At 42.1% G+C, this 27,409-nt stretch overlaps 1 protein-coding gene across 1 annotated transcript in view; it reads left to right on the top strand.

Annotated features, from left to right (window-relative positions):
- The first annotated feature begins 277 nt into the window (after window positions 1-277).
- The window catches only part of zc3h12b (zinc finger CCCH-type containing 12B), a 127,132-nt gene continuing 100,000 nt past the window's right edge, over window positions 278-27,409 (top strand). Inside the window, exon 1 of the mRNA XM_041195465.1 lies at window positions 278-625. Within this exon, the coding sequence (XP_041051399.1) occupies window positions 410-625 (216 nt within the window). The 5' untranslated portion in view covers window positions 278-409. The remainder of the gene's footprint in view (window positions 626-27,409) is intronic.

Here is a 27,409-nt window from a genome sequence, read left to right as displayed (position 1 = left end):
ACATCTTGCTTTGTTAATATATAATTTACAATTCACAATGAATGTTATCACCAGTTCAAGTTTTTTTTAATTGTTTTGATTTTGATTGAGGTTTAAATAAAATCTACGTATAGCAGCTGGCCAATGGCCAAGCAAAAATGGGCAAGTCGATACATTGGGTTGTAAACAAACAGCAGATGAAGCTCATTTTGAGCCTGTAGAGGGAAGTATCGAGTATTGAAGAAAAGCAGAGAGGAAAAAAAAGACAAGAGAGAAAGAGACGCAGGATCATGAACGAGCGAGGTAGCAGCGAGGGGAAGAGGAGGAGGAGGAGGAGGCAGAGGATGAACCGTTTCCTGCTGTAGTTATAACACAGCAGAGGGAAAGAGAGGGGGGTTTGAATCTGGATCTGTTTTTGGGCTGTCGTCCTATGAATAAATCCCCGGTTTACGGGGATCGAGGTAAGAAGGAGACAATGTTGGATTTCGTGATCCCACTGAGTGCCAGCGCCAGGCTGGAGAACCTCATCCCTCACATAGAGAGGCTGTTCAGGGTGAGGATCAGCGCTGGGCCTGCGGCAGAGAGCAGCAGATGGGTCCACATAGACCGGGCAGCAGAGGCACAGGAGGGGCTCAGGAAAGCAAAGGTAAGTGACTCTATCAGAAAAATACAATAAAGCTGACGTATTTCCAAAATTACCATTCACTTATTAATTTAACTGGCCCCTTTATATTTGAAATTGTGTGCCAAGGTTTGAGGGTGAGGTGGGAAGAAGAAAATGAAACTGCACTTGTTGCTATGAGACGCGAAAATAGCACCACCAGGGCCTTTTGTGCTACATAAATCATCCAGGCCTTTGCTGTTGGTTTATTGCTGGATTTTGGGCTTTGTACTTGAGCTGGAGGAATAATCAATAAATTTAATGAAAGAAAAATTCTTTATTTTTATTAGGAGGAAGGTAAGTATTTATTATTTTGACATGACCCTGCTAATTTTGCATCTCTTCCAGATTTTGTTTGAAATTATCAAAATATATGCTTCAGAAAAATCTTTTTAATTTAGTCACCTTTTTATACGTCAATATGGGTTACCAAAGCTTAGAAACGCCACAATCAATTGTAGTGTTTTAACTAGTAAATAGTTTGAATGTATCACTGCAACAGCTGGTTATCTTGTCTGGTAGAATTATCAATTGTTTTTAAAAGACATTTTGAAAATAACAGTATGAAGGTTGAGTATTTGACTGCCTGATTTTTGTATTTATTAAGGTGCAGAAAACATTAATCAAAATCAAATTGCAAGTGATATAAAAAGTGAAGTCGATAATGACTTCTTAAACTTCATATCTGTCATTAGATAGAGGGAGAGAAAGATGTTCTGGGAGAGAATTGCAATTACATTATCGCTAAGAACCAAGTAATGGAATCTTGCACACTGAAAAATTATGGATTTATTTTGCTTAAGGCCTCAGGATGAGCTGATTTGCGGGCTGATATGTTCACCATTGTTCCTGTACTTTAGTTGCAAAACAAATCAGTATTTTTATCAAATACAGTACAAAGTTAAATAGACTAGACAGACTCTAATCATTAGTAATTTACATTATAATATAGCATCCCTTGGAGTTTAAGTATTTTGTCAGTGACACAAAACTGTACATTTTAGCTTCCATTGTTACACTGAAGACATTTTACCATTTCATTATAAGGCTTTGTTCTTGGTACCAACCATGCTACAAATTATTTTATCAGTTTAGTAGTAAAGAGCAAATGGTTTTCCATTACAGATTTTAAAAAAGGACTAATCAATATTTTTAACTATAGGCAATTAACTTATTCAGACCTGTGGTCAGATTGTGTGGTATGTGGGTTTTCAGTCCCTATGGTATTTGCATAGTTCGTGTTCTAAGAGTGTGTTTGGAGAGATCAAGGAGCTTATTTCAAATTCAAATAGATGATTCCATGTATTAGAACTCAATTACAATACTAACCAAAATTTATTTTGTAACAGGAGTTTATCATATTTGAGTTTTTTAAACTATATCCCATTTTTTTTTCTTCTTTTGTATTCTTTCACGGGATGTGGGGGTTGCTGGGTAGGCCAGCATTTTTATTGCCCATCCCTAATTTCCCTTGAAAAGGTGCTGGTGAGCGTCTTGAACCGCTGCAGTCCATGTGGTGTAGGTGCACCCACAGTGCTGTGAGGAAGGGAGTCCCAGGATTTTGACCCAGTGAAGAAACAGCGATTATAGTTCCAAGTCAGGATGGTGTGTGGCTTGGAGGGGAACTTGCAGGTGGTACTGTTCCCATGCATCTGCTGCCCTTGTCCTTCTAGGCGGTAGAGGTTGCGATTTTGGAAGGTGCTATTGAAGTGAGTTGCTGCAGTGCATCCAGTAGATGGTATACGCTGCTGCCACTGTGCATCAGTGGCAGAGAGAGTGGATGTTGAAGGTGGTAGATGGGGTGCCAGTCAAGCAGGCTGCTTTGTCCTGGATAGTATCAAGCTTCTTGATACTATCTTCTTCTGCGCTCCTCCAGGTAAGTGACGAATATTCCATTATGCACCAGACTTGTGCCTTGTAGATGGTGAACAGGCTTTGGGGAGTCAGGAGGTTAGTTACTGTCCACAGAGTTCGCAGCCTCTGACCTGTTCTTTTGCCACCATATTTATATGGATGGTCTTTAAAACAGCTATAACACTAAATCTTCCTAAATACAAAATATAACTGCCTTAACATTTCCTTTTATTGAGAAGTAAAGGTGAAGGCCTATAATGCAGGATACCACTGAGATTAAAAAAAGAGAAAATTCAGCAAAACAGGAATTGATTAAGCGGTGCCAAGCTTGTGTTTAAAAGCTTGGGGCTTGTAGAAGCAAAGAAAGAGATGAGGAAGTCTGTGTTTTGAGGTCCTGCATAAGAATGAGCTATAGATTGCATGATAAACCACGATTATCAATTTACCTTCAACATCAGTGAAGCAGGGCAATCAGCTCCCCAGATGGTAAACCAAATGGTTTCTGGCAGACCCTGTGAAAATTAATCAAAATAGTCATTATTTTGTGAAGCAATGGTTAGTGCGCTTCAAATTTTTGAAATAATTGGTCTCTGTGCATTGAATACAATGAAGACTGGTTTCATTTTTATTGAAGTTCTGTTTCTAAACACCACATTCTGTTTAAAGGAGATAAGCACTGGGTACTCAGAATTAAATATTGGAGGACTTGGATTAATTATTTGATTTTATCTTCTTGTAAGGTGCTCAAGTCTTGGAGGCAGTTAGGCTTTGCCGAGCGGTGAATTGTTGAAACAAGGAAAATGTAATGCTCAATATGTATTACTTTTTATTCAGCTGGGCATAAATGGCAAAAATTATTTAAATGCCTTGTTGGGTTTTTGCTCAGAATGTTTTGAAAATCTTTTGTAAAATAATGTGCTTTATTGTTATAAATATTAATAGTTAAGAACAATGATATCGGAACTGCTCTGAGAAGCATCAGTTGGTAGAAACACCACATTCTGGATCATTGGAAAAGAATACAAAATCTTTCAAATTTGTGAATTTCCAATCTGCGAACGTAAATACAATCACAAAGGTCTGCTGTAAGATTTCACTTTGAAACTATAGGAAAAACTCAGAGATTTTTGAAAATTCCTAACAAATATGTTCTTAATGGCAGTTAGTGTGGCCTACGTGAAGCCTGAGTAACTTCCTATCTTGTCTACTCCACTGTCCACTCTTAAGTGTACCACTTTTCTGCATTCATCTCTTTGAATTTGTTCCTCCAGCACTGAGAGATAAATCCTCAATTCTCTTTGTCAATTTTTTAGTCTTGTCCTATATAAAGGAGGTAAATTTTCATTGTGCAAATTGCATATTGGTTGGACTTTGTTAAGGGCAAATCATATTTAACTAACGAGTCTTTTGGTGAGGGAGCAGAGATGGTTGATGAATATAATGGTGTTGATGTGGTATATGTTGACTTCCAAAAGGCATTTAACACAGGCTTGTGAGCAAAGTTATAGTTCATGGAATAAAAGGAGCAGTGACAACCTTTGTGATTGAGGAGAGTGACAGGAAACAGAGAATAGTGATTAATGGATGTTTTTTGGATGGAGAGACGTTTGTTGTGGAGTTCCCCAGGGGTCAGTGTTAGGACACTTGCTCTTCCTGATATATATTAATGACCTAGATCTTAGTATACAGGGCACAATTTCAAAATTTGCTGATGATACAAAGCTTTTAAGTATTGTGAACTGTGGAAGACTTTGTAGAACTTCAAAAGGACATAGACAAGTTGGTGTAGAATGGGCGGAGAAGTGGCAGATGAAATTTAAAGCAGAAAGTGTGAAGTGATTCATATCGATAGGAAGAACACAGACAATATAAAATAAAGGAGGTGCAAGAGAAGAGGGACCTGTGTGTATGTGATTAAGCCATTAAAGGTGACAGGACAGGTTGACCGAGCGGTTAAGAAAGTATATGGCATACTGGGCTTTATAAATAGGGGCTTATAGTGTAAAAGCTAGGAAGTTATGTTAGACTTGCATAGGACATTAGTTCGGCCTCAACTGGAGTATTGTGTTCTGTTCTGGGCACCATGCTTTAGGAAGGATGTGAAGGCGTTAGACGGTACAGAAAAGATTCACAAGATTGGTTCCAGGGATGAGGAACTTCGGTTATGTAGTTAGGTTAAAGAAGGTGGGACCGTTCTCCTTGGAGAAAAGGTTGAGAAGAAATTTGATGATAATTCCACCATATGTGTATTATATAACAATACACTGTCCCACTGTTTGGGATCTTCCATTCTAATCTGTAATATGAATCTCAGGAAGCTCATCTGGTTGAGTGTTGGTCTTCAGGCAGAGAGGGTTTGTTTGAAACCAGAGATTATAGAGCTAGCCACACTATCACAAGTAATGTATTTGGATTCTTAGAGCTGTTGGCAATATCTGTGCTGCCTGATATTACCATGTAATGGTGCTGAGATATGTTTGTTTGCCTTAATTTTCTAGTATAGTGTGCAGAACTATAATTGGTGGGCAGCAAGTCAGGTGTTATAACAGACCTAGGTTTGAGGTAACTGCTACAAGTGACCCTATCAGAAGCATTCCTCTATTGGATTGTACAGAGAATAACAAACCCCTTACAATAAGGCTTATCCATATGTGAGAAAGGGATATTGTCAAAATACCAGAACAGAAGTCCAAATGGTTTGTAACCTCTACCTGTAAGGTAACCTCTAACCTCCACCGTTAGATTACAATCTATCTTATTGTTCATTCTTGGGTAACTGTTCATTTTTCTGATCTGTATGATTGAACTTCAAGTCATTAGGCAGGGCTTTTTTTTTCTTCCCACCATCTCTCCTGAACATGCAAGCTCTTGCTAGGGTAGTTTCACAGGTGCCAACTATACAATCATAGGTTACATCCCAGAAGGAGGATATTTATCCGTTGCTCCTGTGTTGATGCCAGTTCTTCAGTTGGAGATGTCTACCCTAATCACATTTCCCTGCCCTTTTTTGTATCATTTTAAGCCCTTTTTTAAAAAATACTTATTCAATTTTCTTTTAAATGTCATAGTCTCTGCCTCCTTATAGACTTGTGGTAAAGCCATCTAATCTTCGGTGCAAGAAATGTTTTCTCCATTGTTCTTATGATAATCCTTAATCAATATCCTTTGTACCAATTTGCCCAAAATACTGGGAACAGCCCTTCACCGTAATTTATTAGATTCACTGTAATCTATTAGATCCCTTTCAGCAATCTGCAAGCAGTATTTTTGTGTCAGAATGCCTGTGTCCAGTGGGGTTCCAGAAGGATCAGTGTTGGGTCCTTTGCTGTTTATGGTATATATAAACGATTTAGACTTGAATGTAGGAGGGTTGATCAGTAAGTTCTCAGATGACACAAAAATTGGTGGGGTGGTAAGTAGTGAGGAGGATAGCCTTAGATTACAGGAGGATATAGATAGGCTGGTCAGATGGGCTAATCAGTGGCAAATGGAATTTAATCCGGATAAGTGTGAGGTGATGCACTTGGGCAGGACAAACAAGGCACGGGAATACATGATGAATGGTAGGACCCTGGGAAGTACCGAGGATCAGAGGGACCTTGGTGTACATGTCCACCGGTCCCTTAAGGTAGTGGGGCAGGTAGATAGGTGGTTAAGAAGGCATACTTGCCTTTATTAGCCGAGGCATAGAATATAAAAGCTGGAAGGTTATGTTACAATTTTCCACATTATAGGAAGGATGTGATTACACTAGCGACAGTGCAGAGGAGATTTACCAGGATGTTTCCTGGGCTGGAGAGTTTTAGTTATGAGGAGAGATTGGATAGACTGGGGTTATTTTCCCTGGTGCAGAAGAGAGTGAGGGAGGACATGACTGAGGTGTATAAAATTATGAGGGGCATAGATGGGGTAGACGGGAAGGAACTTTTCCCCTTGGTGGAGGGATCAATAACCTCAGGGCATAGATTTAAGGTAAGGGGCAGGAGGTTTAGAGGGGATGTGAAGAAGAATTTTTTCACCCAGAGGGTGGTGGGAATCTGGAACTCACTGTCTGAAAGGTTGGTAGAGGCAGAAACCCTCGTAACATTGAGGATATGCACTTGCGATGCCATGGCATACAAGGCTATGGGCCTAGTGCTGGAAAATGGGATTAGAATAGTTAGATACTTGTTTGACTGGCGCAGGCTCGATTGGGCTGAAGGGCCTTTTTCTGTGCTGTAGACCTCTGACTCTATAATCTCGATTCCAAATAAAATACTATAAACACATATTCCTGTGGTGAAAGTGATTCTTCACTTATCCATGGATCTCATATCCTCCCATAAGGGGAACTCAGAGCTGCAAGCAATACATTGGCTGTAGCCAAAGCTTGTACAAAATCAACAATATATCCTTACTTTTATATTTATTTCCACATATGAATTCCAGAAGGTCATTTGCCATTTCCATCTGAATAATGGTCTTGGAAAATCCGTGTATCAATATCCCTAAATTTCTCTGTTCTTCAACACTATTAAGAACCTTGTGTTTTGAATATACTTTTCCCAAAACAAACTCTTTCAAATTTATTTGTTTTGGGCTGTCTGTCACCCTCCTCTCTGCCCACTCTGCTAACCTGATATGTTTCTGCAATTTCCTACATTCCTCTTCACATTTCATCATGCTGCTTAATTTGGTGTGGACTGCATACGTTTGCCCTTGACACAAGAGGAATGATATTCATCCTGAGACTTCTTGCTTGATACCTGGGGCACACAATTAATCTCCTCCCAATTGGGGAAAAACTAACTCTGCTTTTCATTTCTCTCTGGATTTATTTCAGTCTACATGACTCCAATCTCATTAATATCATGTGTCTACTTTTTCACACCTCAGCCAACTTCTGAACATCCCACCATATTCCTAATTTTTTTTATACATTCTCTCATTTTCTAACAAATTAGTCAAGAATGCATGACCTGTCTTTTCAAAAATCCTTGCTAACTATCCCTGCTTAGCCCATGCCTTTCTAAGTGTTCACTAATCTTATTCCCAATACCACACATTGCAGAAGTTCACCTACACCTGAGTCCAAGACTAATTGGCCTTGGTTTCCTGGCTTATCCCTTTTCTGAATAATGTTATAATATTTTCCACTTTCCCTTCAATGGCACCATTCTTGTAGGGACCTCCTTCAGTATTCTGGAATACAAACCATCTTGACTTGGTGACTCTATTGTTTTTAGTCTTCTTGACAATGCGTAATACTTCTGAGAAGAGAGACCTGTTGCCAAAGCTTTTTGTTTTGAACACATTAGGACAAACACAGGAATGTCAAATTTCAAACTCTTACAACAATTTATACTACAGGAAAAAAGGGTGCTAGTTGGTTGGCAAGTCAACTTTGGCCAATAGAGAAAGCAATGGGGAACTATAGGCTCTTCAAATTCCTGGTTAATTTAAAAAGGTGTAACGTTTGAACATATTCCTTTTGTTTACAGAGAACAGATACCTGCATAAGAATATCACTTCTAGCAAGTGTAAATGAGCCATGTTCTGAGCTTGACTGATTATCTTATGTTGGTGGCTGATGTAGCTATCAACACACTCAGGTTGTTCAGTAAGTGCTGCCCAATCACAGACTCATATCTAACAGATGTTTAGTTTTGGATTTTGCAAGTGTGGGCTGGTTGTGTATGGTCTGTACCCTGCCTATTACAAACAACTGAGGTACATGCTGAATGGACAATAGGCAGTATAGATGCACCAGCATTTTCTGTGTTCATTTGCGTAGTCCAGTTCAATTTTAATGATACTATGTATGCCCAAATAGATGGCATAGCTATGGGATTTCCTCTAGGTTCAGTGCTCACTAACGTTTTTGTAGGTTTCTAAGAGAAATACAATTTTGATGGAATAAGCCTCCTAATATATTTCTGATACATAGCTAATACAGTCACGATCTTTGAATCTGCAGCCATGTGTAAGGATTTCCTTATATGCCTTAATATCCTGCACTCAAATTCACTTTTGAGATGGAGCAGTCTAACACATTTCCTTTACTTGACTGCCCGTTGAGAAATCTGCTAATGATTTCTTCACTGCAGTATAGCACAAGCTTATCTTGACCAGTCATTAGACACGTTGAGATTTGTATAGCTCCACGTGCTATAAGATTGGCTTTATCAACAATCTTGTAAATAGGTCCCTAGCCATTTGCTCACTTGACATAGAAATAGAGCACAGCAAAGCTACCCTTATGGTTGTTCTGATCAGATCATTGTTCTTTGTGTATCGCGCAAACTCGCAAATGGTTCAAAGGCCACAATGTTTGGATTTGAAAGTGCCCAGTCTACCTCAATTTATCCTGGAAATGCAAAGTATCTCAAAAATCTAAACAACAGGTTAAGCGAGCCATATCATGCTGCTACTATGTAGTGCCTATGTGAGTGGTAATTTCCTGCTGCTGTCAGTCCAAAAAGATGTTCTGCCTAACACACAATTGAGCATTGTCATGTATGAATTTCATTGCTGGTGTGATGCCAGGTACATAGGCTGTACGTACGGAAGATTGACTAATTGAATCAAACAGCATTGTCCTTCTGATCAGCACCTGTTTTTTATGTCATGTAAATTGCTGTGACGACTTGAAATTTGACATTCTTGCATTTGCTCTGATGACTGCAAGAGGAAAATCTTTGGCAACATGTCTCTCTTTTCAGCAATATTCGAGTTCTATACAACTAAGCAACAATTTGTAATACCATGTACTTTTGAAATTTTATCTCTAGTTGCAGCTCTTCCAATTCCTTCTTGGATATTCTTATAGTTTAGTTTTGACCCTCCTCAGTAAAACCTGAGGCAAAGTGCTTAAAGCAGTTCTGCTCTGCCCTCACTTTGAAGTACAAGATGGCTCCTGGCATTTCTAATTGGTAACTTGATTTTTTTTGAATATTATTTTACTTACCGCTTATAAAATGTTTCACAATTTACCTTTTTTAATTAAAGCAAAATACTACAAATGCTGGAGTCTGAAATGGAAACAAAAAATGCTGGAAAAACTCAGCCAGTCAGGCATGTTTTGTGGAGAGAGAAATAGAGTTAACATTTCGAGTCCAATATGACTATACTTCAGAAATGAAGAGAGAGACAGAAATGTGATGGATTTTATGCTGTTGAAAAAGTGGGAGGGTCAGGTGGAGAAAAAAGAGAAGGCTGGGGATAGGTTAGAGGGTGGGGGAGTTTAAATTACAAAGATGTCATGGAACAAAAGGCAAGGAGAGTGGGGATAGTAATAGTAAAGAAAAAATGCTTTGGTCCAGAGTAGGTGTTAATAGCAGAATAAATGTCAGTGCTGTCTGATAGCAGAAAAAAGGTCAGTGTGCTCAAAGCAAAACATGAGAACAGGGTACATACTGGCACTAGGGGAAAAAAATATGAAATGGAGGACAAAGTTCACAATCTGAAGTTGTTGAACTCAATGTTGAGCCCAGAAGGTTGTAAAGTGCCTAATCAGAAGATGAGGTGTTGTTCCTCAAGCTTGTGTTGGGTTTCTTTGGAACATTGCAGCAAGCCAAAGGCAGAAATGTGAGATAAAAATAGAAAATGCTGGAAAAACTCAGCAGCATCTGTGGAGAGAGAAACAGAGTTAACGTTTCAAGTTCCTATGACTCTTCCTCATTGCTGTGAACATGGAAACATGGATTTAATTACTTCCTTTTTATACTTTTCAATTTTCTTAGATATTATCCCTCATTATTTCTCATATGTCATCTTTTAAACCTAACTTTTGCTTTAATACCTATCTATCTACTGAATCCAGACTTTTCTATTATCGTGATTGAAATATATTTACCCTGTATCTCATCCATACCCCTGACCTGTGTGGGCATGAGGTTCATTCTGAAAATCACATCAAACCATCGAACAAGTAGTCACACGCTGTAGGATTAGTATAATGATTAAGATCGGTCGGAGAGAGAGATCAGAGATTGGGGGTTACCATTGACCAGAAACTTAACTGGACTAATCGTATGAATACTGGCTCTAAGAGTAGGTCAGAGGCTGGGTATTCTGTGGTGAGAACCTCAGCTCCTGACTCCCCAAAGCCTGTCCATCTACATGGCACAAGTCAGGAGTATGAAAGAATGCTGTTCGCTTGCCTGGATGAGTGCAGCTCCAACAACATGCAAGAAGCTTTACACCATCCAGGACAAAGCATCCTGCTTCACTGGCACCCCATCTACCACCGATGTATAGTGACAGCAGTGTGTACCACACATGATCCACTGCAGCAACTTGCGAAGGCTCCTTTGACAGCACCTTCCAAATCTGTAACCTCTACCTCTTAGAAGAACAAGGGCAGAAGATGGATGGGAATACCACCACCTGCAAGTTCTCCTCCAAGCCACACACCATCCTGGCTTGGTACTATTTCACTGTTACTTCACTGTCACTGGGTCAAAACCCTGGAACTTTCTCCATAACAGCACTGTAGGTGTACCTGCAGCAGATGGACGGCAGCAGTTTAAGATGATTGCTCACCCACCACCACCTCAAGGTAAATTGGGGATGAACAACAATTGCTGGCCTTGCCAGCAATGCCTATATCCCATGAGAGAATAAAATAAAGATTGAGAGAAACAACACTTTTTTTTATAAAAGTCACTTTTGATTTGCTGTTCCACATACTATTCTTTCCAACTAATTAATCCGGGTTCAGTCTTCATTCATCCCTCTGAAATTAGATCTTTTACAACCCATTGGCTTTTTAAAATTTTCAGTGTGAACCTAATTTAATCATGGCTGCTATTTCGCACGTGTCCTCCAAACTTCAGTCCAATTACTTGCCCTGTGTCATTGCCAAGTACCATATCGAGCACTGTGTCCTTCCTTGCACAAGGCTGTTAATGGAAGCAGTTTAGATGTATTTTTAAGATTCTCATTTTGACCACAAACTTTCCTCAGTTTGATTCAGTGGTAGCATTCCTGTTTCCCCCAAAGTGCTGGATTCATCCTGAGGATCTGAGCACATAATCTAGGCTTGACTCTTTCATGCAGTACAGAGAAAGTGCTAGATTGTGAGAAGTGCCGTCTTTTGGCTGTGATAAACTGAGATCCCGACTGTGTTTGGGTAGATGTGAGAGACCCTTTGTCTTTTTTTGTTAAAAGACCGGGGATCACCTCCAGTGTTCCAGCCAGGATCCTTCCCTCAACTAACACCAACCAAAGAAACTACCTGGGCATTCATTTTATTGCTGTTTAGCTGATCTTGCAGTACTTAAATTGACTGTGTTTGCCTTTAAAAAAACCCATGACAACTTCAAAAGTAATTAATTAGCTGTGAAATGCTTTACAACACCCTGGATATGTGAAAGATCCTAATATACAAAATTTGGGGGTATTTTTCTTCATTCACTCTGCCATCATACTGTTTCAATCCCCAAATATTATCACGTGCAATGTTTGTTTTGCAGGGCCCCCACACAAATGTTAGATTTGGGCCTCTACGTTATATTCAACGAATGTATCGACTGAATCATAAAAGAGCTTGCATTTTGTTCCAAACACTCTACTTCTCTCGGTCTCCATGTTAACTGACATTCTTAATGGTTCTCTCCCTTTAAAAACCATCATCACAATCTCCCCTCCTCAAAAACTGACTGTCAACTCATCCATCCTTCAGTTATTTCCTATCACTAAGTTCCCTTGTCTTCCTGACATTCTTGAATTTATTATCTCATTGCCCATCTGTTCCAAACCTTCATGTTGAAAACCGTCCAGCCCAGCTCCTTCTTGCTCATAGTTGCATTCATAGATGATCTATACTCATAGATAATATGGTATATTATACCCCTTCATCCTCCTGAACCTTTTCAGTGTTTGACACATTGAAGAAGCACAATTGGAGTGTGCCCCTCGTCCCCAGCGATATCGGCCTGGACGACCATTGGTAAGGCATGCCCACCATGTCCAGGAGGCTGCAGATATCAGTAAGGACCTACCATGAGCATCTGAGTCTCTTGAGGTACTGGTGCTCAGACATGTCAAGAAAGCTGATCCTCTGCCTGTAGACCTGCGTTATGGGTTTTGCCTCCTTGGAGCTAGATCTCAGTGTCTATTCCCTCTGTCCTGTGGAAGGCATGTGGTTTAGGAAAAAACAACTAGTACTACTGCTGAGTTTGGAACATAAGAAATTGGGCAGGAATAGGCCATTTGGCTCCTCCATCCTGCTCCACCTTTCAATAAGATCATGGCTGATCTGATTGTGGCCTTAACTCCACTTTCCTACCTGCTCCCTAAAACCCTTAACTCCCTTGTAGATCAAAAATCTGTCTAACTCAGCCTTAAATATATTTAATGACCCAACCTCCACTACCCTTTGGAGTAGAGAATTCTAAAGATTAACAACCCTCTGAGAGAAGAAATTCCTCTTCACCTCCATCTTAAATGGGAGACCCCTTATTTTTAAACTCTGTCTCCTAGTTCTAGACCCCCTGATAAGGAGCAATATCCTCCCAGCATCTACCTTGTCCAGCCCCTTCAGGATCTTTTATGTTTCAATAAGATCACTTCCCATTCTTCTAAACTCCAATGAGTACGGGCTAACTTGCTCAATCTTTCCTCATAAGGAAAGCCCTTGTCTCGGCCAGAGGACAGGAAGGAAAATGAACCTGTAATATTGCTGTGTGGAACTGAACCCAGGCAGTCTATCATTTCATCATCTTAACAGGGAGCAGCAGAAAGAGCTCTGTCCAGGCGAAGTGCCTGGCCTTCATCTACTCTGAACTGCTAGAACATTGGAACCTCTGTATCTGTACCTTCAAGGCTACATGCCTTCTGCCCTTGTGCCCTCACTTCTGAAAAGTTGGGTCACCCTGTAACAGTTTCAGCCTGCTAACCTCTGAAAGAATATGCTACTGGATTTTTAATTCTGGACTCGGGTCTCACGTGAAACCATAGCTCTTATTTTTATCATGGTCTTGCCTGTACCCCTTTTCTTTCCCTTATTCCTCTTTTATGGTATGAGTGCAGAAAGAGGCGAACATTGCAAAACCCCTTTCCCACGTTTTGTGTGTGTGCAAAATAAACTAAACCTCTTATTTTTACCTTACCTCGAGTTTACTGAGGGGCTATTAATAGAAGATTGGATAACTCCAAAACTGAAGGGTTGGGGAAAATACGCCACCCTTTATAAAGGGGGGAATCAAAAACACTTTTCTGTTTACAGGTGGGTAGTTGGGGGGGGGGGCGTGAGAAATCAGGGCTACTTATATTAATTCCCCTCCCACCCTTCATCCCAGGAATCAACCTAGTGAAGCTTCTTGAACTGCTTCCAATGCAATTATATCGCCCCTGAAGTAAGGACACCAAAACTATTCAGTACTGTAGATGCAGTGTCACCAAAGCCCTATACAGCTGTAGCAACACTTCCTAATTTTATACTCCTTTCCCTTTGCAATAAAGGCCAAAAATTTAATTTGCCTTCCCAGTCACTTGTAGTACCTATATGCAAACATTTTGAGAGTCATGTACCAGAGCACCCAGATTCCTCTGTATCACAGATTTTTGCAGTCTCTCTCCATTTAAATAATATTCAGCTTTTCTGTTCTTCCTGCCGAAGTGGACAAGCTCACATTTTCCCACATTATACACCATCCGCCAAAGTTTTGCCCACTCACTTAGCCTATCTATACCCCTTTACAGATTCTTTGACCCAGATTTTCATGGAGTTGTTGTGACTCCACGGAGTTTCCAAAATGGCGGACGAACCCCTGATCCATTTATGATGAATCCCATTTTCGCAGTAGTAAAAAGAGGGCAGGGTGTGAATCTCACAAGTAGGAAACCTAAATACTTGAAAAGCCATTTGAACTCTGTATTGAGTTCAGCCAGACCCCATTTTCGCTGTAGCAAGTGCCTTAACCTGCAGTATGGGAATTATGAATTTTAAGAGTTTTAACTTTAAGCAAATGCTCTTGAAGGGTGGTTAAGGCCTGTAGAACTGTCATGATGTGACATTATTTAAATGCCCAGTCCTTTAAAAATTAAAAAGACACAGCCAGCCTGTGCCAGTGAGAGGTTAAAAAGAAACTTAAGCAGTGAAGTTTTTAAATTTCCAGCCCTTTAAAATAAATAAAGGCTGCCTTTGTCTGAGATGTTGACATTTCCCCAAGAGCTGTCATTGCTGCTTTCCACAGCCTATCATTATCTCAGTAGGGGATCCTAAATTTACAGTTTGATTGACAGTTCAAAGGGATTATTAAAGGTTTAGCTATCTTTAATTTGGGTTATGAATACGAGTCTTTGTTTTTTTATAAGGGATGAAGTACTTGACAGGATTTAAATGTTTTGAATGTTCTTTCAGGAATGAGTGTTATTTTAACTACAGCAAAGGCCGGAATAGTTATTTAGACTTTTATTTTATTTCATCTCAACATGACTCCTGAGGTGTCCCCTTGGTGGATACTGGGTGAGTTGGCATGGAGGGTAAACAATGAAACCATGATGAGTCATACTCTGATGACACAAAATTCCAGTTTTAAAAGTTTTTAAAATATGATTATTTTTTCACGGGATGTGAGCATTGCTGGCTAGGCCAGCATTTATTGCCCACCCCTGATTGCCCTTGAGAGCTGGTGGTGAGCCACCTTCTTAAACTGCTGCAGGCCATGTGGTATAGGTACACCCACAATGCTGTTGGGAAGGGAATTCCAGGATTTTGACCCAGTGGAGTGATGGAATGGTGATATTTTTCCAAGTCAGGATGATGAGTGGCTTGGAGGAAAACTTGCAGGTGGTTGGTGTTCCCATGCATCAGCTGCCCTTGTCCTTCTAGATGGTAATGGTTGTGGGTTTGGAAGGTGCAGTCGAAGGAGCCTCAGTGAGCTGCTGCAGTGCATCTTGTAGATGATACATACTGCTGCTACTATGCGTCAGTGATGGAGGGAGTGAATGTTTAAGGTGGTGGATGTGGTGCCAATCAAGTGGGCTGCTTTCTCCTGGATGGTGTTGAGCTTCTTCTCTTATTGGATTTGCACTCATCCCGGGAAAATGGAGAGTATTCCATCACACTCCTGACTTGTGCCTTGTAGATGGCGAAGAGGTTTTGCGGAGCCAGGAGGTAAGTGACAAGCTGCAGAATTTCTAGCTTCTGACCTGTTGTTATAGCTACAGTATTTGTACAGCTTGTCCAGTTCAGTTTCTGGTTAATGGTAACCCACAGGATGCTGTTAGAAGGGAATCATAATGGTAATTCCACTAAATATCAGAGGGGGAAAGTTAGATTCTCTCTTGTTGGATTTGATCATTGCCTGCCACTTGTGGTGCAAATGTAACTTGCCATAGAGCAACCAAATCTGAATGTTGTCCAGGCCTTGCTGCATACGGACACGGACTGCTTCAGTATCTGAGGAATCGCAAATGGTGCTGAGCATTGAGCAATCATCAGCAAACATACCCACCTCTGACCTTATGATGGAGGGAAGGTCTTTGATGAAGCAGCTGAAGATGGTTGGGTCTAGGACACCACCTTGAGGAATCCCCACAGCAATGTCCTGGGACTGAGATGATTGACATCTAGCAACCAGAACCATCTTCCTTGGTGCTAGGTATGACTCCAGCCAGTGGAATTTTCCCCCTGATTCCCATTGACTCCAGCTTTGCTCCTTGATGCCTCACTTGGTCAAATATTGCCTTGGTGTCAAGGACAGCCACTCTCACCTCACCACAGTAGGGGTTCCCCTTTTCCCTCAGAGACCCTCCCCACACTAAAGTTTGTGACACCAGATTTGCAAGTGTATGGTTTGGACAAGTTTCTCCTGACAATTCACAATTGCTTTATTGAATCACCCACAACCCCATAGTAAAAAACACAAAATTTAAAACAACCTATTCACAGTGCCCAATTCAAAGTCTCCATGACTCGGTTTAAACTTACAAAAAACACAGGCAAAACACCAAGGGCAGAATTGTCTCAGATTTGTACTAAGTGTGGTGGCGGGCGGGCAGGTAAAAGATGTTTTACCCACCGGCCGTGATGGCGGGTTTTCATACTGTATCATCTTAAACCTGCCACATTATTTATGCGTTCTCAAGAAACATACCGTTTCCATGGCGGATAGGCTCCGATTCGCCTGCCACACTGTTACCTTGCCACTTCACCACGCCAGGTACCAAGTTTAAAGTACCGCCGCACTCAGTGCTTCCAGCCCAGGACTGCAGCAAAGAAGACATGGCCCTGAAAGCCAAGAAGACTGCAGCTCTTGAACGTCCTTTGGATGCCATGGAGGCCCCGCTGTGATGTCCTCCACCCCTGCTCTGGCTGCAGGAGGGGCAGCAATGTTACCACCACGGCTTGGTAGACAAAGGCAGTGGTGATCAGTGCCACTGCTGCACAGAAGAGGTTGGCCATCCAATGCAAATAGAGGATGAATGATCCCATCCAGGAGCCAGGGTAAGGCAACAATTTCAGCACTCTAAACTCTCACACTGAAGCCCATCACACAATCAGTGGCATCTCACTCACTGCCAGCTCAAGGGACATCCCCACCCATTCTCTCACACATACCCTCACATGTCCACCTGGCCTCATCTCCTCTGGAGACTGCTGCCTCAGGCACCATCATCTTGAGGCCACTTGCACAGATCAACATGTGCCCCCACACACCCTGGGTTACCCTCCTTCCCCATTACAGCCCTCGCCTGCAGCCTCTTCCCCAGCCTGAGGCCATTTCTCCCCCTTCGCCAAGCAAGCCCTAGCCCTGCAGCCATTGAAAAGCCACCCACTGTAGGCAGAGAACTACCGTGAGCCCCCTAAAAGTGATGTGATGTCTGTGAAGCCTGGCGCTGATGATAGTGAGTGCTCACCGAAGCAAGGTAGGCGAACAAAGCTTGAAGTCTGAGTGCAGTGCAGCCCATCAAGTGCACGTCAGTATGTGCTGTTCTGAAACACGTTGGTGGGCAGGCCGAATAATGAGATGCTGGCGTATTACAATGAGGTTCCTGATGGTGGGCAGCGTTCTCTGCCTTTGGCAGGCTGAGCGGGCTGCTTTTACACTGTTGTGAAACTGATTGCACCATATTGTCCTCTCTCGCCACCAAACACACCCAACACCAGCGGGCACGGAAAATCCCAGCCCACGTCTTGCCCTGAAACCTTAAGAAAAATTCCTCAGATCAATATCACCAAGGTATTGCTGAAACTTACAATCCCCAACATGGCTGGTCTGACCGGTGTAGAACATAGACCTGAGTCAAGGAAAGAGGGTTAGGGCTGGTCACCAGCTGCAGCTTATTGTTTGTAATGTATCATTCCAATCATGAATTCAAAACATGACCATGGGTTTTGAAATTATGTTCCATAAACTTTCCAGTTGGTGGGGATTCCGATCCTTTAGCTCTTTGAGTTCAGCTCTTTTATCCATGCTTGGAACAAGGGTGTAATGAGGTTAGGAGTGGAGTGGCCCTGGTGGAACCCAAACTGGGGGTCAATGAGCAGGTTATTGATGAGTAAGTGCCGCTTGAAAGTGCTGTTAACAACCTCTTCCATTTCTTTGCTGATGATCAAGAGTAGACTGTTTGGCCAGATTGGATTTGTGCTGCATATTGTGGATAGTTTTGTGGGCAGTTTTCCACTTTGTTGGGTAGATGCCAGTGTGGTAGCTGTACTGGAACAGCTTAGCTAGGGAAGCGGCTAGTTCTGCAGCACAAGTCTTTGGTTTCTTTATGTCATGTGAATCGAATTGGCTGAAGACTGGCATCTGTGATACTGGGGACCTCCGCAAGAGACCAAGATGGATCATCCACTCGGCGCTTCTGGCTGAAGATTGTTAGAAATGTGTCAGCTTTGTTTTTTCCATTGATGTGCTGGGCTTCCCCGTCATTGAGGATAGAGATATTTGTGTAGCCTCCTCCTGCAGTGAGTTGTTTAATTATCTACCACCATTCAAGACTGAATGTGGCAAGACTGTGGAGCTTAGATCTGATCTGTTGGTTATGGTGTCGCTTAGCTCTGTCTCTGGCACCGTGCTTCTGCTGTTTGGACTACGCAAGTAGTCCTGTGTTGCAACTTCACCAGATTGACACTGCATTTTTAGGTATGCCTGGTGCTGTTCCTGGCATGACCTCCTGCATTCTTCTTTGAACCAGGCTTCTTCCCTGGCTTGATAGTAATGGTAGGAGTGGGGAATATGCCAAGCAATGAGGTTTAGATTGTGGCCGAATACAATTTTGCTGCTTCTGATGTTCCACAGACCCTCATGGATGCCCAGCTAGATCTGTTCGAAATCTATCCCATTTAGCATGGTGTAGTGCCACAACATGATGGAGGGTTTCCTCAGTGTGAAGACAGGACTTTGTTTCCACAAGGACTGTGCGGTGGTCACTCCTGCTGATATTGTCACGAACAGATACATCTGCGACAGGTAGATTGATGAGGTTATGCCAAAGTTGTCAAGAGTCCCACCGTCAGAATAGCAAAAACCACAGAGTGATGCGCATGATAAGCCAAAGTTCCGCACTGATAACTCTGGATTAGCTGAAATTGTCTGAATTTGTCATGTCACCACACTGACCATTCAGAGCAGAGTTAGACCACACAAGAGTGTGAAATCATGAAGTGCTGGGCAATCCATTATTTGACATCAGGATCTCCCTGGGAAAGGAAGTGCAAAGCCTGCAAGTATGGCTAGACTTGTAAGAAAGTTTTGTTATTGATGGGAGAGAAGACCATAAGACATAGGAGCAGAAATTAGGCCATTCGGCCCATCGTGTCTGCTCCACCATTCAATCATGGCTGATAAGTTTCTCAACCCCATTCTCCCGTCTTCTCCCCGTAACCTTTGATCTCCTTACCAATCAAGAACCTATCTATCTCGGTCATAAATACACTCAATGACCTGGCCTCCACAACCTTCTGTGGCAATGAATTCCATAGATTCACCACTTTCTGGCTAAAGAAGTTTCTCCTCATCTCTGTTCTAAAAGGTCTTCCCTTTACTCTGAGGCTGTGCCCTCAGGTCCTAGTCTCTCCTACTAATGGAAACATTATCTATCCACTCTATCCAGGCCTTTCAGTATTCTGTAAGTTTCAATCAGATCCCCCCTCATCCTTCTAAACTCCATTGAGTATAGACCCAGAGTCCTCAAACGTTCCTCATATGTTAAGCCTTTCATTCCTGGAATCATTCTTGTGGTCTGACCAGAGCCTTATAAAGCCTCAGCAGCACATCCCTGCTTTTATATTCTAGTTTCTCGAAATAAATGCCAACATTGCATTTGCCTTCCTAACTACCAACTCAACCTGCAAGTTAACCTTAAGAGAACCCTGGACTAGGACTCCCAAGTCCCTTTGCACTCCAGGTTTCTGAATTCTCTCCCCATTTAGAAAATAGTCTATGCCTCTATTCTTCCTACCAGAGTGCATGACCTCATACTTGCCACGTTGTATTCCATCTGCCACTTCTTTGCCCATTCTCCTAACCTCTCCAAATCCTTCTGCAGCCTCCCCGCCTCCTCAATACTACCTGCCCCTCCACCTATCTTTGTATCATCTGCAAACTTAGCCAGGATGCCCTCAGTTCCTTCATCTAGATCATTAATGTATAAAGTGAAAAGTTGTGGTCCCAACACTGACCCCTGCGGAACTCCACTAGTCACTGGCCGCCATCCTGAGAAGGACCCCCTTATCCCCACTCTCTGCTTCCTGCCAGACAGCCAATCTTCTATCCATGCTAGTACCTTGCCTCTAACACCATGGGCTCTTATCTTATTGAGCAGCCTCCTATGCGGCACCTTGTCAAAGGCCTTCTGGAAGTCCAAGTAGATAACATCCATTGGCTTTCCTTTGTCTAAACTACTTGTTACCTCCTCAAAGAATTCTAACACATTTGTCAGGCATAACCTCCCCTTGATGAAACCATGCTGACTTTGCCCGATTTTACCATGCACTTCCAAGTATTCTGAAATCTTACCCTTAATAATGGACTCTAAAATCTTACCAACGACCGATGTCGGGCTAATCGGCCTGTAATTTCCCGTCTTTTGCCTCACCCTTCTTAAACAGGGGGGTTACGTTAGCGATTTTCCAGTCCTCTGGGACCCTCCCTGACTCCAGTGATTCCTGAAAGATCACCACTAACGTCTCCCAATCTCTTCAGCTATCTCCTTCAGAACTCTGAGGTGTAATCCATCTGGTCTAGGTGATTTATCCACCTTCAGACCTTTCAGTTTTCCTAGCACCTTCTCCTTGGTAATGGCCACCATACTCACCTCTGCCCCCCGACTCTCTTGAACTTTGGGGATGTCACTCATGTCTTCCACTGTGAAGACTGACGCAAAATACCTATTCAATTCCTCCACCATTTCTTTGTTCCCCACTACTTCTCCAGCATCATTTTCCAGAGGCCCAATGTCCACTTTTGCCTCTCTTACCCTTTATATATCAAAAAAAACTCTTGCAATCTTCTTTTATATTACTGGCTAGTTTACCCTCATATTTAATCTTCTCCCTCCTTATTTCTTTTTTAGTTGTCCTAGTTGGTCTTTGTAGGCTTCCCAATCCCCTGGTTTTCTACTGCTCTTCACTGCATTGTATGCTTTCTCTTTAGCTTTTATGCTGTCCCTGACTTCCCTTGTCAGCCATGGTTGCCTCGTCATCCCTTTAGTATGCTTCTTCTTCCTTGGGACGAATTTTTTTGTATCTCCCAAATCCCTCCCATAAACTCCTGCCATTGTTGTTCCACTGTCTTTCCTGCTAGGCTCATCTCCCAGTCAATTCTGGCCAGCTCCTCCCTCATGCCTCTGTAGTTGCCTTTATTCAACTGTAATACCGTTACATCTGATTCCAGCTTTTTCCTCTCAAATTGCAGGGTAAATTCTATCATATTATGGTCATTTCCTCCGAAGGGTTCCTTCACCTTAAGCTCCCTTATCAAGTCTGCCTCATTACACATCACTAAATCTAGAATTGCCTGTTCCCTTGTGGGCTCCACCACAAGCTGCTCCAAAAAGCCATCTCGTAGACATTCCACAAATTTCTTTTCTTGGGATCCACTACCAAACTGATTTTCCCAATTTACTTGCATATTGAAATCCCCCATGATCACTGTAACCTTGCCTTTCTTACACACCTTTTCTATCTCCTGGTATATCTTGTGCCCCACATCCTGACCGCTGCTTGGAGGCCTGTACATAACTCCCATTATGGTTTGTTTACCTTTGCGGTTCCTCAACTCTACCCACACAGATTCTACATCATCTGACCCTACATCATTTCTTGCTATCGATTTAATTTCATTTCTTACTAACAAAGTAACCCCATCCCCTCTGCCAACCTGCCTATCTTTTCGATAGGATGTATATCCTTGGATATTTAGCTCCCAGTCCTGATCCCCTTGCAGCCATGTCTCTGTAATGCCCACCACATCATATCTGCCAATTTCAATTTGCGCCACAAGCTCATTTGCCTTATTTCGTATACTGTGTGCATTCAGATACAACACCTTCAGTCCTATATTTCCCGTCCCCTCTCTCATTGTCGTCCCTTTATCTGATGTGCTTGAAGTTAGATTCCTAGCCCTTTCCAAACACTCTGTCCTATTTTGTGTTCTGGAGATTTTAATAGCCTCTCCTGGGCTCTCCTTTCTTTTCAGTTTTTTCATAATTTTTCATGAAGTTGAATCCACCCTGCAACACGCTAACCTGCTGCTTTGTTTCCCATTAGTCATACTTCTTGGAGTTTTAACCCCCCCCCCAACTTTCTAGTTTAAAATCCTGTTGACCATCCTATTCATCCTTTTCGCTAGAACATTGGTCCCAGATCAGTTCAGGTGGAGACCATCCCAACGGTACAGATCCCTCCTGTTCCAATACTGATGCCAGTGCCCCACGAAATGGAACCCCTCTTTCCTGCACCACTCCTTTAGCCTCGTGCTTACTTCCCTTATTCTCGCATCCCTATGCCAATTTGCACGTGGCTTGGGTAGTAGTCCTGAGATTATAACCCTTGAGGACCTGTTCTTAATTTAGTTCCTAGTTCCTGATAATCCCCAAGCAGATCCTCTTTCCTAGTCTTACCTATGTTTTTTGTCCCGACGTGGACACAACAACTGGATTCTCCCCCTCCCTCTCCAATATCCTTTCAAGCCGGTCAGAGATGTCCCTCACCCTGGCACCGGGCAGGCAATATACCATGCGGGGCTCTCAATCCTGCTGACAAAGGATGCTATCAATTCCCTTAATTATAGAATCCCCTACAACTACCACTTGTCTTTTTGCTCCCCCCTCTTGAATGGCCTCCTGTGCCACGGTGCTGTGTTCAGCTGGCTCATCCTCCCTACAGCCCTGTTCCTCATCCACACAGGGAGCAAGTACCTCGTACCTGTTGGACAAGGTTAAGAGCTGAGGCTCCTCTGTTCCTGAACACAGGATCCCTCTACCTGCCTCACTTACTGACCCTGACCACTGTCCGAACTTGAGGTACTTAATCTACCGGGTGTGACCGCCTCCTGAAACAAAGTGTCCAGGTAACTCTCCCCCTCCCGGATGTGCCACAGTGTCCGGAGCTCAGACTCCAGCTCATCAATTCTGAGCCGGAGTTCCTCCAGCAACCAACCCTTGCTGCAGATGTGGTCACTGCGGCTCACAATGAATGTGAACTTGTTACAGCAAGTGGTGCGTAGGGGAAAGCGGACATCGCGAAGGAATGGGAGATTCCACCATTGAGTTTGTGCACTATTATGAAACAAGGTGAAGATCATGGAGCAGTTTGACAAGCAGGCATTCTCTCCAGTGAGGAAGAGGATGAGAAAGGCTGCTCCTGAGCCCGATGAATGCTCCCCTCTCTGCTTCCAACCGAAACCGCCAAGGCTGTAGAGATGCTCCGGGATTTGTGCTGCAGCCCGAAAACACTGAAAACATGTTGGGCTGCATTGATGACATGGTGGGTTGTATCAGGCACGTTTGGAGACAACATACTAAGTAGAAAAAGATTATGAAGTTTCTCCAGAGCGAACTCTTGATATTTTTCAATGCAAAGCTCTGGCCTTTTACAAGGTCAGGCTATTGTAAGATGTGAACAAATAGAGAAAGACTTTCCCACACTGACTGCTTTGCTGTGTTTTCATGTGGCATTTTGAATCTGTTGTTTTTGACGTTTGCCTTTGTAAGCATATCTGGTTACATAGAGACTCACTCTTGCGGGAATGGGGCCTCCAAGGCTATCATGGAGCTCTGCTTAACACAAAAATTTGCAAGAGGAGGGGCGTCCCTCGTATTCAATTCATCGGGATTTTATTGTAAGGACAAAGGGAGGTGGTTGGATTGGCAAGAGTTGGTATTAAGTTGGCATGGGTCTATAAGAGGCCATGGGGGTGTTTGAGGGGCATGGGTCGGTATGGAGGATATGTGGGGTCATTGTGGGTGGGTGCAGGAAATGTGTTGGCATGAGTGGGAATGGGGAGTGGGTGGGAGGTGAGGGGTTATGAGGGTGAGAGCTAAAGGGCCTAATATTTAACAAAACAACTGAGACAAAATCTCAGAGAACCGAAGGAGGCCTTTTAAACAACTCTCCTCAGCACTCGGTAGCCCCAATGGCTGCCTCCATTCTTCATCCCCCACCACCTGAGCAGAAATCAAACTATTCAGAGCACCAAGGCAGGGAATTCCCTGATTCCAGCTACCGAACTTGCAAAAATTTGGGCCATTGTGTCTACTTAACAACTTGCTTTCCTACCTATATTTGTGTCATCAGCAAATTTAGCAACCATACACTTAGTCCTTTTGTCCAAGGCATTAATATAAATTGTAAATAGTTTGGGCCCCAGCGCTGATCCCTATGGTATGGTTACAGTTTGCAACCCAAAAATGACCCATTTATCCCGAACCTTGTTTCCTGTTAGCTAACCAATCTTCTATCCATGCTAATATATTACACCCAAGCTCTTTTGAATTTTGAATGAACATTTGATGTGGCCTTATTGCCTTTTGGAAATTCAAATACACTTCTACTGGTACCCCATTTTCTACCCTGCTTGTTATTTCCTCAAAGAACTCTAATAAATTAGTCAAACATGATTTTCCCTTTTCTATGTTTTATGATTTTCAAAGTGACCAGATATTACCTTATTAATAATGGATTCAAACATTTTCAATGACAGATGTTAAGTTAACTGGCCTATAATTTCCTGTTTCCTGCCTCATATCTTTCTTGAATACAGAAACATAGAACCTTGGAAAATAGAAGCAGGAGTAAGTCATTTGGCCCTTTGAGCCTGCTCTGCCTTTCAATATGCTCACGGCTGATACTCTATCTCAATGTCAGACTCCCGCTCTCTCCCCATACCTCTTGATGCCTTTAGAGTCTAAAAATCTCTCCATTTCCTCCTTAAGTATATTCAGTGACTTGGTCTCCACAGCCCTCTGTGGAAGAAAATTCCACAGGTTAACCACCCCCTGAGTGAAGAAGTTTCTCCTCAGTCCAAAATGGCCTACCCCATATCCTGAGATTGTGACCTCTTGTTCTAGAACCCCCACCCAGAGGAAACATCATCCCTGTATCCAGGTCTGTCCATCCCTGTCAAAATTTTATATGTTTCAATGAGATCCCCTCCCATGCTCCTAAACTCCAGTGAATACAGGCCTAGTCGGCCCAAGCTCTCCTCATTCGACAATCCTGCCATCCCATGAAGCAGTCTGGTGAACCTTTGCTCCACTCCCTGTATGACAAGTATATCCTTTCTTAGGTAAGGAGACCAAAACTGCATACAGTGCTCCAGGTGTGGTTTCACCAAGGCCCTGTACAGCTGCAGTAAGACATCCTTGTTCTTGTACTCAAGTCCTCTCTTAACTGCTTGCTGCACCTGTATGCTTGCTTTCGGTAATTGGTGTACAAGGACAACCAGGTCCTTTTTATACATCAACATTTCCCAATCTATCACCATTTAAATAATACTCTGCCATTCTGGTTTCCCTACCGAAGTGGTTAACTTCACACTTATCCACGTTATACTGCCCACTCACTCAACAGGTCTAAATCGCCTTGAAGCCTCTTAACATCCTTCTCACCGCTTACATTCCCACCTAGATTTGTGTTTTCATAAAACTTGGAAATATTACATTTGGTTCTTTCATTCAAACCATTGATTTGTGTTGTGAACAGGTGGGGCCCAAGCATTGATCCCTGTGGTACACCACTAGTCGGTGCCTGCCATTTCGAAAAAGACCCATTTATTCCTACTCTCTGTTTCCTGTCTCTAAATAATTCTCATCCATCCCCCAATCCCACGTGTTTTAATTTTGCAGACTAACTTCTTATGTGGGACCTGATCAAAAACTTTCTGAAAATCCAAAGACACCACATTGACTGGTTCTCCTTTATCTATCCTGCTAGTTACATCCTCAAAAAACTCCAGTAGGAATAGAGATGTTACCTTTGTGGTTTTCCAATCCACTGAGACCTTTCCCGAATCCAGGGAATTTTGGCAGAATATAGCCAATGCATCCACTGTCTCTGAAGGTCATGAAAGGCATTCTAAAAATGCAAATTTATAGTGTTTTAGATCTATGTGTCTGAACACCATGGGTAGATCACTTTTGTGTTTCTTGATTTTTAATGAACTCAGTTTAAATTGATAATTATATGTGATCCTTTAAATAGTGAGGAGAAAGGTTAGAAGAAATGTATATACTAAGATAACTATTCGAACATTGAATACATTGCCAGAGGGAATAGTTGAGGAAAAGACCATTTCCATGAAGCATAATAAATCATTTGATGCAGAGGAAATGAGCATGGAAATTGTTTTTTTTTGGATAGTTCTGATACAGAACTTTGCTTATTATTCTTCCATGTGATGGTATTGTTTATAGTACAATTATGTTCTTTTCAACCCAGTTGCAATTTCTAACAGTCACTTTAAACTTATAATTTATTTCTTCCTTCTTGACAATTTTCCAATTTTCTATCCTCCTTTTTCTGAAATCATTGATTCTTTGAAAGTTGCTGTGATTTTTATTCTACCTGGCCAAGTTCCTTGAATGTTGGATGTCCTTCAGTACCATACCAAGTGGCTATTATTCACATTGTTATGATTGTAGACCAGACCTCCAAGTTTTTGGTAAGATCCAGTTAGGGACCAATAACATTTTGTTTTAGACAAAGTTTGAGATTCAAGGCACCTGCTAAGTAAATAATGCCACAAGGTTCCATGGATTTTGAACAAACAAAAATAAACTTCATTATACAAGGTCAAAAAGTTAAACAATTTACAATATCTATCTTGTACTCTAACATTCAGGATAAATATGAGTTACATGTGAATTAACAGACAAACTGTGGTCAAACACACCACACTGCACAATAAATGGCAGATGCAACCAAGACAGATTCCACAGATTTCTCAACGATCCACCCAGAAGTTATTAAATACTGTAAGTCAACCAATTTCATTGAAACTCTCTCACATGAGGGATTCTAGTCAAAAACAAAAATAAAAATACCTGAAAAAACTCAGCAGGTCTGACAGCATCTGCAGAGAGGAATACAGTTGAAGTTTCAAGTCTGTATGACTCTTCAATAGAACTAAGGAAAAATAGAAGAGAGATGAAATATAAGCTGGTTTAAGGGGGTGGAGAGTGGGTGGGACAGGTAGAGCTGGATAGAGGGCCAGTGATAGGTGGAGATTGCCAAAAGATGTCATAGCCAAAAGGACAAAGAGGTGTTGACGGTGGTGAGATTAGCTAAGAAATGTGCTAATAGGTGACATTAAGGGTAAAAAGCAGGACGAGCAAGGTATAGATAGCCCTAGTGGGTGTTGGTGGGGGGAAGGGATCGAAATAGGCTAAAAGGTAGAGATAAAACAATGGATGGAAATACATTTAAAAATAAGGAAATAGGTCGGAAAAGAAAAATCTATATAAATTATTGGAAAAATGGGG

This window comes from Carcharodon carcharias, chromosome 9 (genome assembly GCF_017639515.1).
Source record: "Carcharodon carcharias isolate sCarCar2 chromosome 9, sCarCar2.pri, whole genome shotgun sequence".
Taxonomy (NCBI): Eukaryota; Metazoa; Chordata; class Chondrichthyes; order Lamniformes; family Lamnidae; genus Carcharodon; species Carcharodon carcharias.
Note: the sequence above shows the minus strand (reverse complement) of the source record. Positions and strands in the feature narration are given on the sequence as shown.